Here is a 13,896-nt window from a genome sequence, read left to right on the forward strand (position 1 = left end):
ATGAGTACTAGGACAAGAAAAAAATAAAAAAAGTTGAATACGAACCTAAACTACTAAAGATGATAGGTCAGAAAAAAATCACATTATCTCTATGGGTTAACCGAGTCAATACTCAAAACCTACATTTCTGAAAAAAAGAAATATTTTACTAACTTGTTGTAATTTGAGTACAATTAACTTCTATTTATAATAAAGGAAACAAATATAATCTGATTACAATTAAACTCCAAATTACACCCAAAGTTGAATACCAAAAGATCAAAGACTAACATAACTAAAACACTTTTAACTGAGATTCTTCTTCAAAAGCTCTTCCTATGAAACTCCTGTAAAACTCCACCATAATACTTCTAACTCTGTGAAACTTCTTGCTATGAGAGTCATGTAAGACTCTTTTATACCTGCTCTTCAACAATTTACTGCAAAGTGTTCAAAGAACATAAGAGTTCATAGATAATCAAAATAAGTAGGCGTACTTGTAGGAAAAAAAGCTTACATTTCATGGTCAACATGCTCCTCATAAACAAAAGAGCTGAAAATCGATCATATAGTTCCTTTAGATGATGAAGAATTATCACCACTATCCTCTTTTTTCTTCTGCTTTTAAAGAAGTTAAGAGGAAAACAACGAGTCAAATAACCAAATCTGATAAAAAGTTTGCATACGAAGAAAAGTACCAAAAACAATTATGCTAAATAAGTCAAATACCAAAAACTCACAGTAGTAGTAGACCCAGATACCCAAGTTGGGTAAAGCTCGGTTACTATGGCAATGTACTTCTGCATAGCTTCTTCAGGAGGCATAGCACCCAATCTCTGCCATGCATTCCTTTGCACATGTCACCAAAGTTTGATTTTCTATCACTTTACTGTGCAACATTAATGGCTTATGTAACATTATTTTTCTCTTTTGCCAATTATGTATAAAGTAATTAGAGAGCCAAGAGAAAAAATTAATATCAATAATTCAATGACATAATAACAACAAAAAACATAGAGCAAAAAACCAATTTCCTCGTAGAAATTGTCTGCAAACAATCAAGATGACACAAACTCCATGATAAGAGAAAATAGCACAATACACAATGCCATTCTCTCATCCGATCCAAAAAATCCTGACCTAGAAGTTAATGAAGATGTACTGCCTCGCAGCATCCTTGATTTCATGAAAGTACATCCAGTATCAAAAACATATCCATGTGAAACAGCAAGAAATTTACAATGTTCTGCTCTATATATGAACCCATCTGCTTAAGTGACTTTCCACAGAATATATTTAGCAAGAAACAGCAGCTGCAAACATGTCAAGTGAATCAAGAAATGAAAAAAAAGCTTTTATAACTTGATAACAACTGATCCTTGCACACGATTTTCGTTAGTCATAGTTTGAGCTAGTAGAAACACCAATAGTTTGTATAATACCAATCAAAGGAAAGAAAGCAAAAAGAAAAGAAAAAGCTTATTCTCCAAGAAACAGATACCTACTAGGATCGCTTGGAAGTTCAGGAAGATCCTTGCACACGATTTTCGATAGACATAGTTTGGGTGCTTGCAATACATTCATGTTCATGTTCATATACCAATATAGATTTAATTTTAGTATTATGAGATATGTCTTGGATTTTGTAACCAGAAGAAGCACAAGAGCCATACCACTTTGCTCGAGCAGAAACCTTCAGAGCTGAAGGCTGTGGCACACTGCAAGGACCCTCGGTGGCGATTTTGTAAAGCCCATACAGCTGCAATTGTATATCACTAGAAACTTTCTGAGAAAGTCTATCAGAAGCAGCTGTAGCCACAAAAGCAGTCGCAGCACTAAAGACTTCGTCCAACTCTGTACTCTCCACACCTTCCCAATCATCATCTTCATCATCTTCTTGCGCATGGAGACTCTCAAAGAGTGGTTTTTGCTCCCCAGCTCTGGGTTGCTCGTCTTCAACATAACTTGCTTTGTTACCGGGCTCAATGGCAGCGAGACTTGCTTCGGGGGTTGGAATATTAGGTTCCTGAGGTATATCTGACTCACGAACAAGCCTGAGTTTATCTTCCCGGAAAGAGATAAACAAAGAAATTAGCTTTGCAACAAGGAACGAGAAGATTAGGCCTATTATAACAGACTGAGTTAGCTCTCGCCATTCTTTCATGATGCGAATTTCAAATACTAGGAAAGCTGAAAGCTTTACAAAATTGATGGATATAGCCTAATAGGTCTACAAGAACGCAAATTTGATCTGGGGTCAAGGAGTTGGCGAAGAGAGAAAAAGGGTTATTTGCTCCAAATGAAAGAGAAAGAAATAACGGAAAGACTGAAGAAATAAAACGCTCTCTGTCTTTAGTTCTATTTAGAAAGAACTAAAAACGACACAAAGACAGAAAAAACCAGAATAAAGACTAGCAAGCGAAATGAACTTCAAAATGAGTTAAAAGAAAGACAAATCGTACAGACGCGTATTCAAAGATGTAGCGGCATTATTTCTGGCTTCCAAACAGAAGAAATTTGCCGTAGTATTTCAGTGCTGAATATAAGAACAAAATCAGAACGTAATGAGTAAATTGATCAACCAAAAAGCAAAGATGGGGTTTTGAGTTTTATCAGTAGAAAACCCAAAAAATTTCAACTGTAGAATTTCAAAATACTACGAGAAACAAACAGATAGAACAAAAACTCTACAAAGTAAATGGAGAACAAAATTTAAATTGCACGAAATTGGGGCTTCTCTAACAAAATTAAGAAAACAAGAAACAGAACCCTGTATTTTAGGGAGAACACTGCCAAGAAACACTTTTAAAGTAACAAAAAGAAAAACTGAGGAAGGAACAGAGGAGATGAGAGACTTGATCTCTGGGGCTTTTCTGACATTTACGAGCTACAGAACAAAGAGAGACGGAAACTGTGAAGTGTGCGAACTGTTTTAACAGCTCTGTTAAGTGCACTTGCAAGTTGGCAGGTAAAATTTGTCACCTGAAACGTGGCAGCCTACATGTAACTTTTATGTGACGTGGCAGCCTACATGTTTCTCTGTATTTAAGAGTCTTTGGTGGATCTTCTCGAATGGCTATATCCGTTTCGAAGACAGATGATGCCAGTATTGTTGAACATGATGTTGAGCTTGCCGTGCTTGGCCACGGCGGAGTCCACGACGTTTTGAACATCGTCGGCCTCCCGGGTGACGTCGCAGTGGATGAAAGAAGCGGAAGAAGATCCGAGTTCTATGCAGACACAACAACTCATGTCGTCTTCTACGTCTGCAACTATCAATTTGGCTCCTTGGCGGCAAAACAACCGGGCCGTGCTCTTACCGATGCCGCTCGCTCCAGTTACTATAACCACCTTCTCTTCCCGTCTGTGCATCATAAAGATGAAGAAGAAGACTATATCACGACGACGAAAAATGGTGAAGATGGAAGAAGAGAACGCTAGACCGTTAAAAAAACTAGCGATGAGACCCGTCCTGTGCATTCGTAATGCGCAAACGGTTTGCCACTTGTTATGTTTTTATCCGGTGTTACTATTAAGTTAGAATTTCAATCATCCCTTCCTGGAGTAACATTCCTAATGAAATCACAACCCATCAAGAACTTGAGACAGGACAAGTCCCCTCTAAACTAATCCCACGGCCATTTCTACCCATGACAAGGGGCCAGAATTGTCATCACCTAACCAAAATAGAGGCATCCTGGAGTTACAAGTAGCTAGCATGAATCTCTCTGAGTTTTTTACGCCAATATGAGCACCAATCAAAGGTTCAAGATTTCCATTCAAAATGGAAGTCAGATCAGGCAACTGGATGGCAGTTTTTAACATCATGTACCAACTTGTATGGTTGAAATATATACCTCTGAGTCTCCACATTGGAAATGTCAACGATTAAGGCTCTCTTCAGTTTTTTTACATCATAGAGACCCGGTTGTGCTGCAGCCATGAGAAGTTTAGCTTCCAGCCAATTCATAGCCTTTTATTTGCAAATAGGTTGCACTCACCTGTACATAAATTATACTTGTCAACCAAAGTGCTTTCACAAAGCAGAGTATAACAATCATATTGCACCTTTGGCAGTCCCTTTCTTTGTGCTTTTTCTAGCATATGGCATCGGGCTTAATCTTATTGCAATTTCATCACAAAAGTTTCCACATTGTGGTCCCATACAAGATGTGATCACCTTAAAGTGAATGCTAACTGTTGGGCCTGCTCCATCCCCATGTTGCTCATTACTGTGGGGTGGAATGAAAGAGATTTGCAGATCCTGGTCATCAATTGTTAAAACAGGAGCTTCTTCCAGAAAAACCGGTATAACGTCTACTGCCACACAACTAGTCTGCAAGTTTTCATGGCAGAAGAACTACAGCAAGTAACATAGAAATAAATGACGACAAACTACAAATCAAAACAATTCTATAAGTGAAAAGTATGGGGTCTTATGAAAGGAAAAATACAAAAGATACTGGAACTAGAATAAACAGAAAAAAACAATGCACAGCTGCGGCATAGATCTAGTGTTTCAAAATGCTTTCATAAGCACTTAAGCAATCTTTAACTTACCTAATCAAAGGATAATTTCCATAACAAAGACCATTCTGAACGTGAACTTTCTATAACAAAAGTACATGTGAGTAAATGGAAAGCATTAAAAGTGGACTGGTAGTTATCTAAAGATGGCTCAGACAAGATTTAAAAACTTTATACGCGCTGGTGAACAGGGTTAATTTGCAAACAACAAGTAAATTCAAGTTCAGACATGATTGGTACCCTTGCAACTGGTATCCACGCAGTCTCCATCTAAAAATAAGTTCAAAACATCATTTTTGGGTGACAAGAGATCAAGATATTTGTACCTGGCAGAGAATAGACGCATCCAGAGATTATCTGATCATTTGGTGCATGCCCCCCCTCTCTCCAGAGAGACCCATAGACAAACTTTTGACTCAAACTCATTGTTGCATACTTGATGCCACCATGCTTGGACGAAAAAATATATAGCCGGAAGTACCAAATTTCTAATTACTTAAACTACCAAGCATATGAGAAGCGAGAAACAACCACGGATCACCTTGCTGTGGACCTGCTGTACCCATCTTTCGCTTTTAAAATCCGTCTTATTAGAATGTCACGTATGTGATCGGCAGTAAAAGTTTAGGACAAACCCCTATGTCAGATACTTGAGCTGACTCAGCTTGAACTCAGGCAAGTTAACAGAAACCCGTATAAAGTTGAAGAAACAAGTAGAGACTCCACCAAGTCGGAATCAACGCGGTCAGAGGGAGCATTAACCCCCCTCTTCACCCTTTTTAAGCTCTTCTCGTCGTACATGATCAGAGGCTGGCCCTCTCTCATGAGATCAGGGAGACTACTCTCCCCTACTCTATTCTTAGCAAAACTTATTGAAAAATTTGACTGATACATCAAAGTAAAAAAAGAAAAACAGTAAAATACTTATGAAAGTAAAAAATAAAAAAACTAAGTTTAGCAGTAGTGGGAAAATATTTATATACGAAAGTTTTCATGTAACTACACTTAATGACTCATTACGAACCTCCTATTTGCAAAGAAAGAACGACTAAAACATCTTTATACAAATGCATAATCGGGTGTCACATAGAGTGAAAGTAAAGTTCATAATGATTCTGCGTATTGTTGAGCTTCAAAATCCAGCTCCTGTCTCATGACACAGCTCATCAACCATTCGCTACTGTAAGTCCACACCCCTCTCTTCGCAGCTTCTAGTGCCTCCTCCATGTCTTCTTCACACACCACGAAAATTGTCCGTGCAGGTTCTTTCACGTCTTCAAGTCCACGAAGAACCTGAAAACATATAACCATCCAACTCAAAAACTCACACTGTTACACTCGCTCTGATGCCATCTCATTTGCAACTCAGACACTACTGAAAATGGCCGACCCTTACATTGATACGATGATGGTGGATGTGGGGCAATGATATGCTTGTTCAAAAGAAAAAGGATAAAAGAGGAAGAACAAAAATTTAAGACAGAAACACTAACATTTCCACCAGCAGATTCCACAATGGCCATTAAGGTGTCAGCTGGAGGCTGAACATGGTGGGCTATGCAGACATCGTATCCCTTAAGCAAAGCATGTCGTCTTGCTTTTGCTCTGAAAACTGCATCTTTTAACCCAGACCTGCACTTCTGCTCATAATCTTCATCTTTTAGGACAAACAATGACTCACCTGTGTACAAGTTTGTTTAAATAAGAAGGGCTCAGAGAAGGATTGTCAAAATGTTGTTGAATAAAAATAATTCTAAGCCCTCATCCCAAATAAATCAACCTGCGGTTCCTCCACACCTAGGACACCAGAAGATTGTCATTTATGCCAAGGGATGTAGCTGGAAGGCTCTTAATAAATGGCCAACTCAACACTAGAATTCTGAACTTGCATCCAACTCGTCATCTGGAAGGTGCAAACCAGAACAGGCCATGTTCCAAAAGTCAAGAGTGCTTCATCCCTTTTATGTTTTGGATCTTATTGTACACAAGAATTTGATAATCCATTTGAACAAATTCAGAACATGGCCCTTGCTTGGATACGGCCTCGATGCCATTCAACTTTCCCCTTAAGCAAAAGGCCTTCTAGGAAGAGTAGAACCCTCTCAACGTTAGATATAGGTGCTTAACTCACCCACAAATCTCCCCTCCCTGAAGCTTGTTTTCAACCAGTCAGGTGAGACAATCCAAGCACTGCAGCAATTAGCAATGATTTCATATTAAGCTTAATCCATGAATAACTAAATATGTGTGACTGTGTGTGTATGTCGTCTTCATGTATGCGCTTGTCAAAGTAACATGCAAAACCTAATGATACAACAACCAGACATTAAAAGATTGTGCATGATGAACAAACTCAGTTCAAATGTTATAGATTAGTTCCAGTAACACACTGACTGAAAACACACGAGTTAGGTCATTCTCATTTTACCATATAAAAGTTATTTGAAGATTAAAGCCATTAAAATCTTTTCATTCCCCTCCATTTCCTCTTCCCCAGTTTTGAAAGTTGACACCTTTGTTGACTCCAAAACTGGAGTCTTAACTACATATATTCAACATGAATTTGTTGATCTAGAGGTCAAGTTACTCTTTAAACCTAAAGGCATCAAGCCATAAAAAAGTACAACTGTTACTAGAACATCAAATTAGTGGTTGTATTAGCAGATTCTTCTCTTTCTAAACTAGAGGAACAGTTTAACAAGCAAGAGGCATCTTGCATCAAATAATATAGAAAGTACCTACCCGAATGTAGTTTGAATTCTCTCAAACGGCTGTCTGAGGGGTGATCATCATTGCTTTAGTGTTTTATCCTATACCAATTTCCCAAGAATTAATATATGCAAACTGGATTCACGTGATCAGCCTACCCACTTTCCCACACACTAAAGGAACTAGACAACAGAAGCCACATCAGAGAGCTTTCCATGTGGACATTCACTCCTTCAACTTTAAATTTTAGATAAATACTTGTTTTACTCTGAAACATTAATAAATCAATGAACGAAATATATTTTTATGTCAATTGATTATGCAAGAAATGGTGATGGTATTAATAATTAAGGTACTAACCCAGAACACAAGGCAGTGCAGAAATTTAGAGTTCTTCTTGCTTTTCCTGTGATAACATGGGTGCAAGAACTTCCATGAGAGGTAATAGAGCCCCCCAGGTCCTCAACTATCTACGGAAGAAAAATCAGATTCACTTAAACAATTTTTATAATTAAAAAAAATTAAAATGAAGACAAACGATGATCAAACAATTAGACTGCATGCTTAATAGAGAAATGTAATAATTATGAACAGCAGCACTAGCTTGTCGATAGGTTAGTGATTCAAAACTTACAATTATGAAAATATGATTGTCATTACGCTTTCTACTGCCATATGATCCACAATCATAAAGAACAGTGTAATTTCTGGTTGAGTATTGCCCGTGTGTGCTGCTTTTAGAAACTTCTTCCAGATAAAGAAATTTAAAATTACTTATAATACTTTCGTCTTCGTTTCAATGGCTATAGTGGAAGATTTCTAGAGTAAGGTCTCGGTTCAAGTGTAACTCAGTTTGGGCAGTCAGTGTGGGTGTTATTAACACTTAAAAGAAAACAAAATTGTAGCAGTAACAAAAGTAGCATCTACAACTGAAGTTTTGAAACGACAGTGACTTTGTGAAAAGAAATAATGGCAAAAATTTTATGAACAAGTTATTATCTCTTAATTTTTTACAGGAAATGATATTGATAAACAACTGCAAATGGAAAGTGATGTCTACCAATTTAATTGAACCTGGGTTTCACCAAGTAACATGTGTGCACTGTGATATATCACTAAGTGACAAAACGAGGTGTGTCCATATGTTTGACTATGTCAGGGAGAAAAACCTTAGATTAACCCCTTTAATGCTTGATTTGGAGAATCAGATGTGGCAAAAGATGGCACAATCACGATTGAAAAAACGAATCTACTCTTAAATCTTCTGAGCAATAGTTTCTCTTCCCTTACAATTGGCTGCATGATCAACTAAATCTCAAGGCATATAGTTTTTTTAGTTTTCTTCATAACTTGTGCAACAGAACAACAGCACTCTAGAAACTAGAAGTTCATGAACCACAAGTGATGGTGTATACATACCCTGGAATATCACTAGCCCAGAAACTTAACATCAGATAATATGTTCATGTGAAACAAATGACATCTAATTTTCAATCTAAACAATGAAAACTCCAACAAATTTACCTTTGTAAGCTGTGCTTTCTTCACATCATCAGCAATATTCATTAACATGACTACTGGATATTCACAGGCAGATCGTTCCTCATTACCAACATCTTTAAAAGAAGTCTTAGTCTCTGTATTTCCCTCACCATGAACTTCCATAAAATTAAACTGCTGAGGACTTCTAGGAATTACATTTGATATTGATTTATCCCTCACCATATCCAAAGAGTTCTTGACAAAGTTTGTATCATATTTACATTCATTTTCATCAGCAAGATCCCGATGGAAATCTTTCTCACAGTTGATATGATGGCTACCTTTAACTTTTTTGGACTTTAATGAGGACAATGAGGATTCCCAAACTTTCCTCTTCTCACTTGGTCCAGAACAAGAACAATAATTCACAGATGTACCACATCCAGTTTCTGCAACATGAATCTCAGCAATGTTATTGTTGTAGTCAATGCAATTGTTGGGATCTATCTAAAGTAGATGAGACAGATGGTTTCAACTAAACATCTAAATATGAATCCAAAACAGCAATCTCTTTGAGCACAGGACATTGCTGGTGGGTTATTGAAACTTAACCAGTTTAGGATGCAATACTAGAAAACTAGAATCCTGTACAAATGCAAGTGGGAGGAAATCTGTATCCACATTTTGAAGGCTTCAACAGATAACAGTCACTCCAAACTTTTCCTAGGCATAGAAAGAATGTCTGAAAGTCAAAGCCTGAGATAAAGAAAATAAATGGTTCACAGTCCGGTAGTTAGCAATTGAACAGATCGGTTGGTTGTTCGGCTGGTGACTCTGCATGTTGCACAACAGCACTGGGAATTTTCAATTGCCAGAAACGAATCCAATTCAGAAGTTTGAGGTCAATGGGTGCTACTGAAATATACTCAATCATGATTGCTCAATAAGATAACGGAACAGCATGCATCTACCATTAACTTTACTAACATCTCCTGAAAACCCTTTACTTGTAATAGCATGAGGCTGCTAATTTTCATTTTTGTCTGTGCCTAAGATCGATTCAGTTTTCTTTAACAGATCTATGTTTTAGAATAATAGTACACTTGGTTGTCCTAAAACTACCTGGAGCTTTGACAGGAACAGATATGCATGGTCTTGCACAAGACCATAAAGGAGGGTGTAGGTCCACTTGCTTTGGAAGGTCAGTGGGAATAGAAGTGTCCTTGTCAAGATGAGAAACCATCAGGATAGATGCACCAGGAAAACATAATGCCTTCCGTATCTCTGCTTTGATTGGTAGCCTGCGAGCTCTTCCCCTAGTGTCCACATCAGCTAGTGCCACAAAACCCTGCCAGTAATTCTTTTTTAGAAACAAAATTATCATGGAAAATTCTCAAAACATCCTGTGAATACCAAAGTCAAAATGATATTGTTTTCCATGAGAAAAAAAGTCAACAACACACGATAACTCATGGATATGAGAAATTTTCAAGTAATAGAACAAAAAAATTATAACAACATCCATTAGCTCCTGTTTCTTGCATGGTACAGAAAAAATGACCTGCTTGAGCCAAAAACCTTCAGATTCCTTATCACCCCAGCAGAGCATTGTTGAAACTCCAACATTCTGTAGCCTCTTCCTCAACTCCATGTACAAGAAATGACCAATCCCCTGATAAGCAGAAATACAAGTGAAGCTGTGCCAAAGACAAGAACAGAAAAAGAATAGCAGTATACAAGGGTCATGAATCCAATGAAATAATGTAATAATAAAAATGAAGAACATTGGGGCCATAAATAACAATAAAAAGAAAATATTGAAATATACAAGCATGAGTTTTTTTTTAGGTGGAAACACTGCATAAATAGACCACATAAGGTTCAATTTAGTGTGACATTGACTTAAATGGTGCTGTGCAACAGCATCCATGCAGGAATCAGACACACACACACACACATATCCCATAACTCAACTGAGACTTGAACTGAAGACCTCACTATAGAAACCCCCTACATGGCGACCAAACCAAAAGTCCAATCTGTTTCCTTTTTTATCAATTTTGCTTTAACTTTCTGATTATGTTTTGCCTTAGAATTTAAATATCTCAATTTACCCAATCAGCCAGAAAACTCATCCTAGAGGTGCATTCTTGATGTATGGCTTGTGATTAAAAACAACATTTATGTCAAGGTCCTCTTGTACTACCACAAAGTTAATTAAAGCAGAAGCTAACCAGTGGATGTTTTGAGCCAAAAGGTGAAGGATAAATGAACAATGCATCTACAAAGAAAAAATTGTTATAGAAACAGAACTTCCAAAAATATGCGGAAAGCATTGTGCAATAAGCTGAGGCACCACACATCCGTGTCAGTTGAAAAAGTGGCCAAAGTTCTCAAGCATATAAAACATTTTAAATGATATTTATATCTATGATGCTCTTGGAGCACATATTAGAGGACAAGAAATGCAATTGATTTGGAAATACACATAAAACAACTCAAAAGAATCATTTCTAACCTTCTGTTGATGGTTTTTACTAACAACAGCAAGAGGAATTTCAGCATATTGACCATCTGCACTGATCATTTGAAAAGAAATGGCAGCAATAACCTGTAGAATGAGAAAGATTAATCAGGATGATATCAGACAACTTCCAGTATAAACCAATTTTTTTTCAGTTGAATTAATGATACTTAAATGGCCTTGTCACAGTTCATACAAAAAAACTCAATAATAAAGCAATAAAAAGATTAAAACACAACAAAAATCAATGGCTCCAAGTGAAAAAAGAGAAGAATTCAATCCTTTGTTTCTACAACATATAATCTTCAGATAGCTTCATTTTCCTGAAATTATGAAATTTATTTTAAAAAATAAAAAGAGAAGCCTGAGCAAACAAAAACAAAAACCAGTTGGATGTTACCTCTCCATATCCATCCATTGAATTTGATTTCAAAAGCAAGGTGCGATATTTCCTGAAGAATGAAAAGGATGAGAATGCTTGAAATGAAAAATGACAAGAAAGATATAAAACATACTAAATCTAAAGAAAAAACGAAATATTAAGTGTCGGAAAATAAGAACTTTTAGATGATATATTCATCGTTGGGTGGAGAGAGAGAGAGAGGGTAAAAGAGAGAGATGCCTCACCCACTTGAAACACATTTTTCAAGGAAAGATGATTCTTTTCCAGTATTTGCTGCATAACTCATAGTAGGTAACTCTTTCTTGTAAAGCTTTATTACATCCTGAAAGCACATTGAAGAAACAGCTTAACCAGCAATATTTAAAAGGACAAACATATTTCAATGGCATCCCAAGTAAAATGCACTAATTCATTCTATGATTATCTTTTCTTCATTTTCCACTCCATGGCTACCAATACATAATAGGTTACAACAAAGCATAACACGTAAGCAGGAGGAGAGCATCATGTCTAACTGGGTATTTATCTCATGAAATTAGTTCCAGAGATCAACTTGAGACTAGAATGCTAAATTTTCTTCCTTTGTGTCAGTTTTTTTTTTTTCTTTTGATTTAGGATATAGTGATCTATTATGACTCCAATTCACTTGTCTGGACTTAGAAGCACGCATTATGGATGATAAGGATGGCTCGGGTAAAGTTTTCATGTACACAGTGCCACAACAGAAGATAGTCTCACATCTTCTACAGGACATTCTTCAATATGCTTACTGATTCTAAGCAAGTTGAACTGTCTAGGTATCACAACAGTTACTTTTTTCCTTCAATAGTGAAGCTCTTGAAAGTGGAAGGAACAAGCCAATCATTCTATATAATAAGACGCTTTCCTGGGTTCTCTTCTTCAACTTGAGGCCAAAGAACAAATTAAGACCCTTTTAGGCAGCTCTGAGGTTCATCAACAACAACAGACCTTTGCCAAAGTGGCAAGGTTCATCCTAAGAATACTCACAAACAACAGCAGCAATAATTTCATCTGAAGAGCAACAAGTCAACATGCAAGTATTATGAATATATTTGGATTCACCACTTAAAAGTTATCTCTAGTTTGAATATTGGAACAATATAGTCAGTAAGAGCTTGCATCTTTGTGGCATTTGGATCATCAGCACCATCTCTAAATTCTGAAAATCTTTTCCTTTTGATAGGCAATCACATGCATAGTGTGCCTTTGAATGTGTGAGAAATGGGAAGGAATGAGACCTTACCTGCAGCAGAAACTTGGTACGACTATCTATATCTTTGGGATTCAGGAGCTGAAATGAGTAGTTCCGTGAACTGAAAGTTTTCTCTCCTTCTATAAAAAATATAAAGATTTTTAATGACTATTGGATTCAGATAATTCTATCCCACTCAAATTCTGAACCAACAATTCACCATTATCGTAAGTAAAACTAGAAGACCCGTACCATTTTCTTCGGAGAGTATCCGGGACAAAAAATCCTCACGGGTCTTCTTCGACCAACGTTTTCCCGCATTCTCTGTTCGCGCCAAACTCAACGTCATAAATACATTAAAAACATAGGAACTCAATGGGGAAATATTAGGTGGCAGCATCATCCAATCTTATAACCACGGTCTTATTCTCTCCGAGTTTTCTTATGGATATACGTCACATGGAAACGAGAAAACGTGTCAGGGATAGAGAGGGCAGCACAAACAATAGAACTAAGTAGAGGTGGCGAACCGTTTCTTTTCTTTTGAAAATAGCAATTGAGAGAAAAACAGGAACAAATAAAGACTCACGCAAAGTCAAAGAAAATACACGAAATTCATACCAGTGATTTTGATTCTCGTAGCACTGGAAACAGATATAAGAAGACTTTTTGTACCGTTCGATTCGGTAACGAAATCGTTCCCTTCTATCTCTACTGTGCAATTTCCTGCAGAAAATGAACGAAACAGAAAAATGAGATGTAATCGATTGACGGTCGCTATTTTTAGGGTTTTGACATTTTTCAGCGTCATGGGTTCGCAAATTTACCGACTGGTAACGAAGAGGAAGACGAAAAGTTATTCACCGACATGGCTCTCTGTATTCTGTGACCTGAAGATGCTTGTGCTGATGATTTTGCGCGGAGTGATTAAGAAGGAACTTATAAGCGCGGGAATGAGGAGCGAAATGCAGGCGTGGGAAATTCGAATTCTTTTATCCGAAAAAAGAAAATAATCGAAACCGTTCCTTTTGCACTGATCCGGGTTCCGAGCTGCGGATT

At 37.1% G+C, this 13,896-nt stretch overlaps 2 protein-coding genes across 3 annotated transcripts; both read right to left on the reverse strand.

Moving 5' to 3' along the window:
- Window positions 1-215: 215 nt before the first annotated feature.
- LOC137957043 (acyl-CoA-binding domain-containing protein 2-like) lies at window positions 216-2,849 on the reverse strand. Its single transcript, XM_068804745.1, has 4 exons — window positions 1,653-2,849; window positions 720-828; window positions 497-597; window positions 216-419 (listed from the first exon to the last, which is right to left on the reverse strand). Exons 1-3 carry the CDS (start codon window positions 2,141-2,143, stop codon window positions 544-546), a joined length of 654 nt encoding a protein of 217 aa, XP_068660846.1. The 5' UTR covers window positions 2,144-2,849; the 3' UTR covers window positions 216-419; window positions 497-543.
- Window positions 2,850-5,478: 2,629 nt separating this feature from the next.
- Window positions 5,479-13,737, reverse strand: LOC137956647 (uncharacterized). Of its 2 annotated transcripts, none has more exons than XM_068804215.1 (14): window positions 13,665-13,737; window positions 13,459-13,563; window positions 13,090-13,161; window positions 12,889-12,974; window positions 11,849-11,946; window positions 11,622-11,673; window positions 11,216-11,308; window positions 10,259-10,369; window positions 9,820-10,045; window positions 8,740-9,146; window positions 7,576-7,685; window positions 6,638-6,696; window positions 6,000-6,187; window positions 5,479-5,799 (listed from the first exon to the last, which is right to left on the reverse strand). In XM_068804215.1, the coding sequence occupies exons 1-14, from the start codon at window positions 13,705-13,707 to the stop codon at window positions 5,611-5,613; spliced, it is 1,839 nt and encodes a 612-aa protein (XP_068660316.1). In that variant the 5' UTR covers window positions 13,708-13,737; the 3' UTR covers window positions 5,479-5,610. The 2 variants fall into 2 exon arrangements, with proteins under 2 accessions (XP_068660316.1, XP_068660315.1); XM_068804214.1 differs by having other exon boundaries at window positions 12,889-12,977.
- Between the last annotated feature and the right edge of the window lie 159 nt (window positions 13,738-13,896).

Source organism: Aristolochia californica, unplaced genomic scaffold, assembly GCF_029961685.1.
Source record: "Aristolochia californica isolate CCGP_79_NKW_82.1479 unplaced genomic scaffold, dmAriCali1.0.hap1 SCAF_2, whole genome shotgun sequence".
NCBI lineage: Eukaryota > Viridiplantae > Streptophyta > Magnoliopsida > Piperales > Aristolochiaceae > Aristolochia > Aristolochia californica.

What these genes read in the sequence shown, in the direction of transcription:
- LOC137957043 (XM_068804745.1), bottom strand. Translation starts at nt 2,143, where the DNA reads ATGAAAGAATGGCGAGAGCTAACTCAGTCTGTTATAATAGGCCTAATC. An exon ending in GTTTCTGCTCGAGCAAAGTG is followed by an intron (nt 829 to 1,652) that starts GTATGGCTCTTG and finishes ACATGTGCAAAG; the next exon opens with GAATGCATGGCAGAGATTGG. An exon ending in TATCTGGGTCTACTACTACT is followed by an intron (nt 598 to 719) that starts GTGAGTTTTTGG and finishes CTTTAAAAGCAG; the next exon opens with AAGAAAAAAGAGGATAGTGG.
- LOC137956647 (XM_068804214.1), bottom strand. Translation starts at nt 13,707, where the DNA reads ATGTCGGTGAATAACTTTTCGTCTTCCTCTTCGTTACCAGTCG. An exon ending in TGTTCCTGTCAAAGCTCCAG is followed by an intron (nt 9,147 to 9,819) that starts GTAGTTTTAGGA and finishes TTCATGTTGCAG; the next exon opens with AAACTGGATGTGGTACATCT. An exon ending in AGAAAGCACAGCTTACAAAG is followed by an intron (nt 7,686 to 8,739) that starts GTAAATTTGTTG and finishes TTTCTTCCGTAG; the next exon opens with ATAGTTGAGGACCTGGGGGG.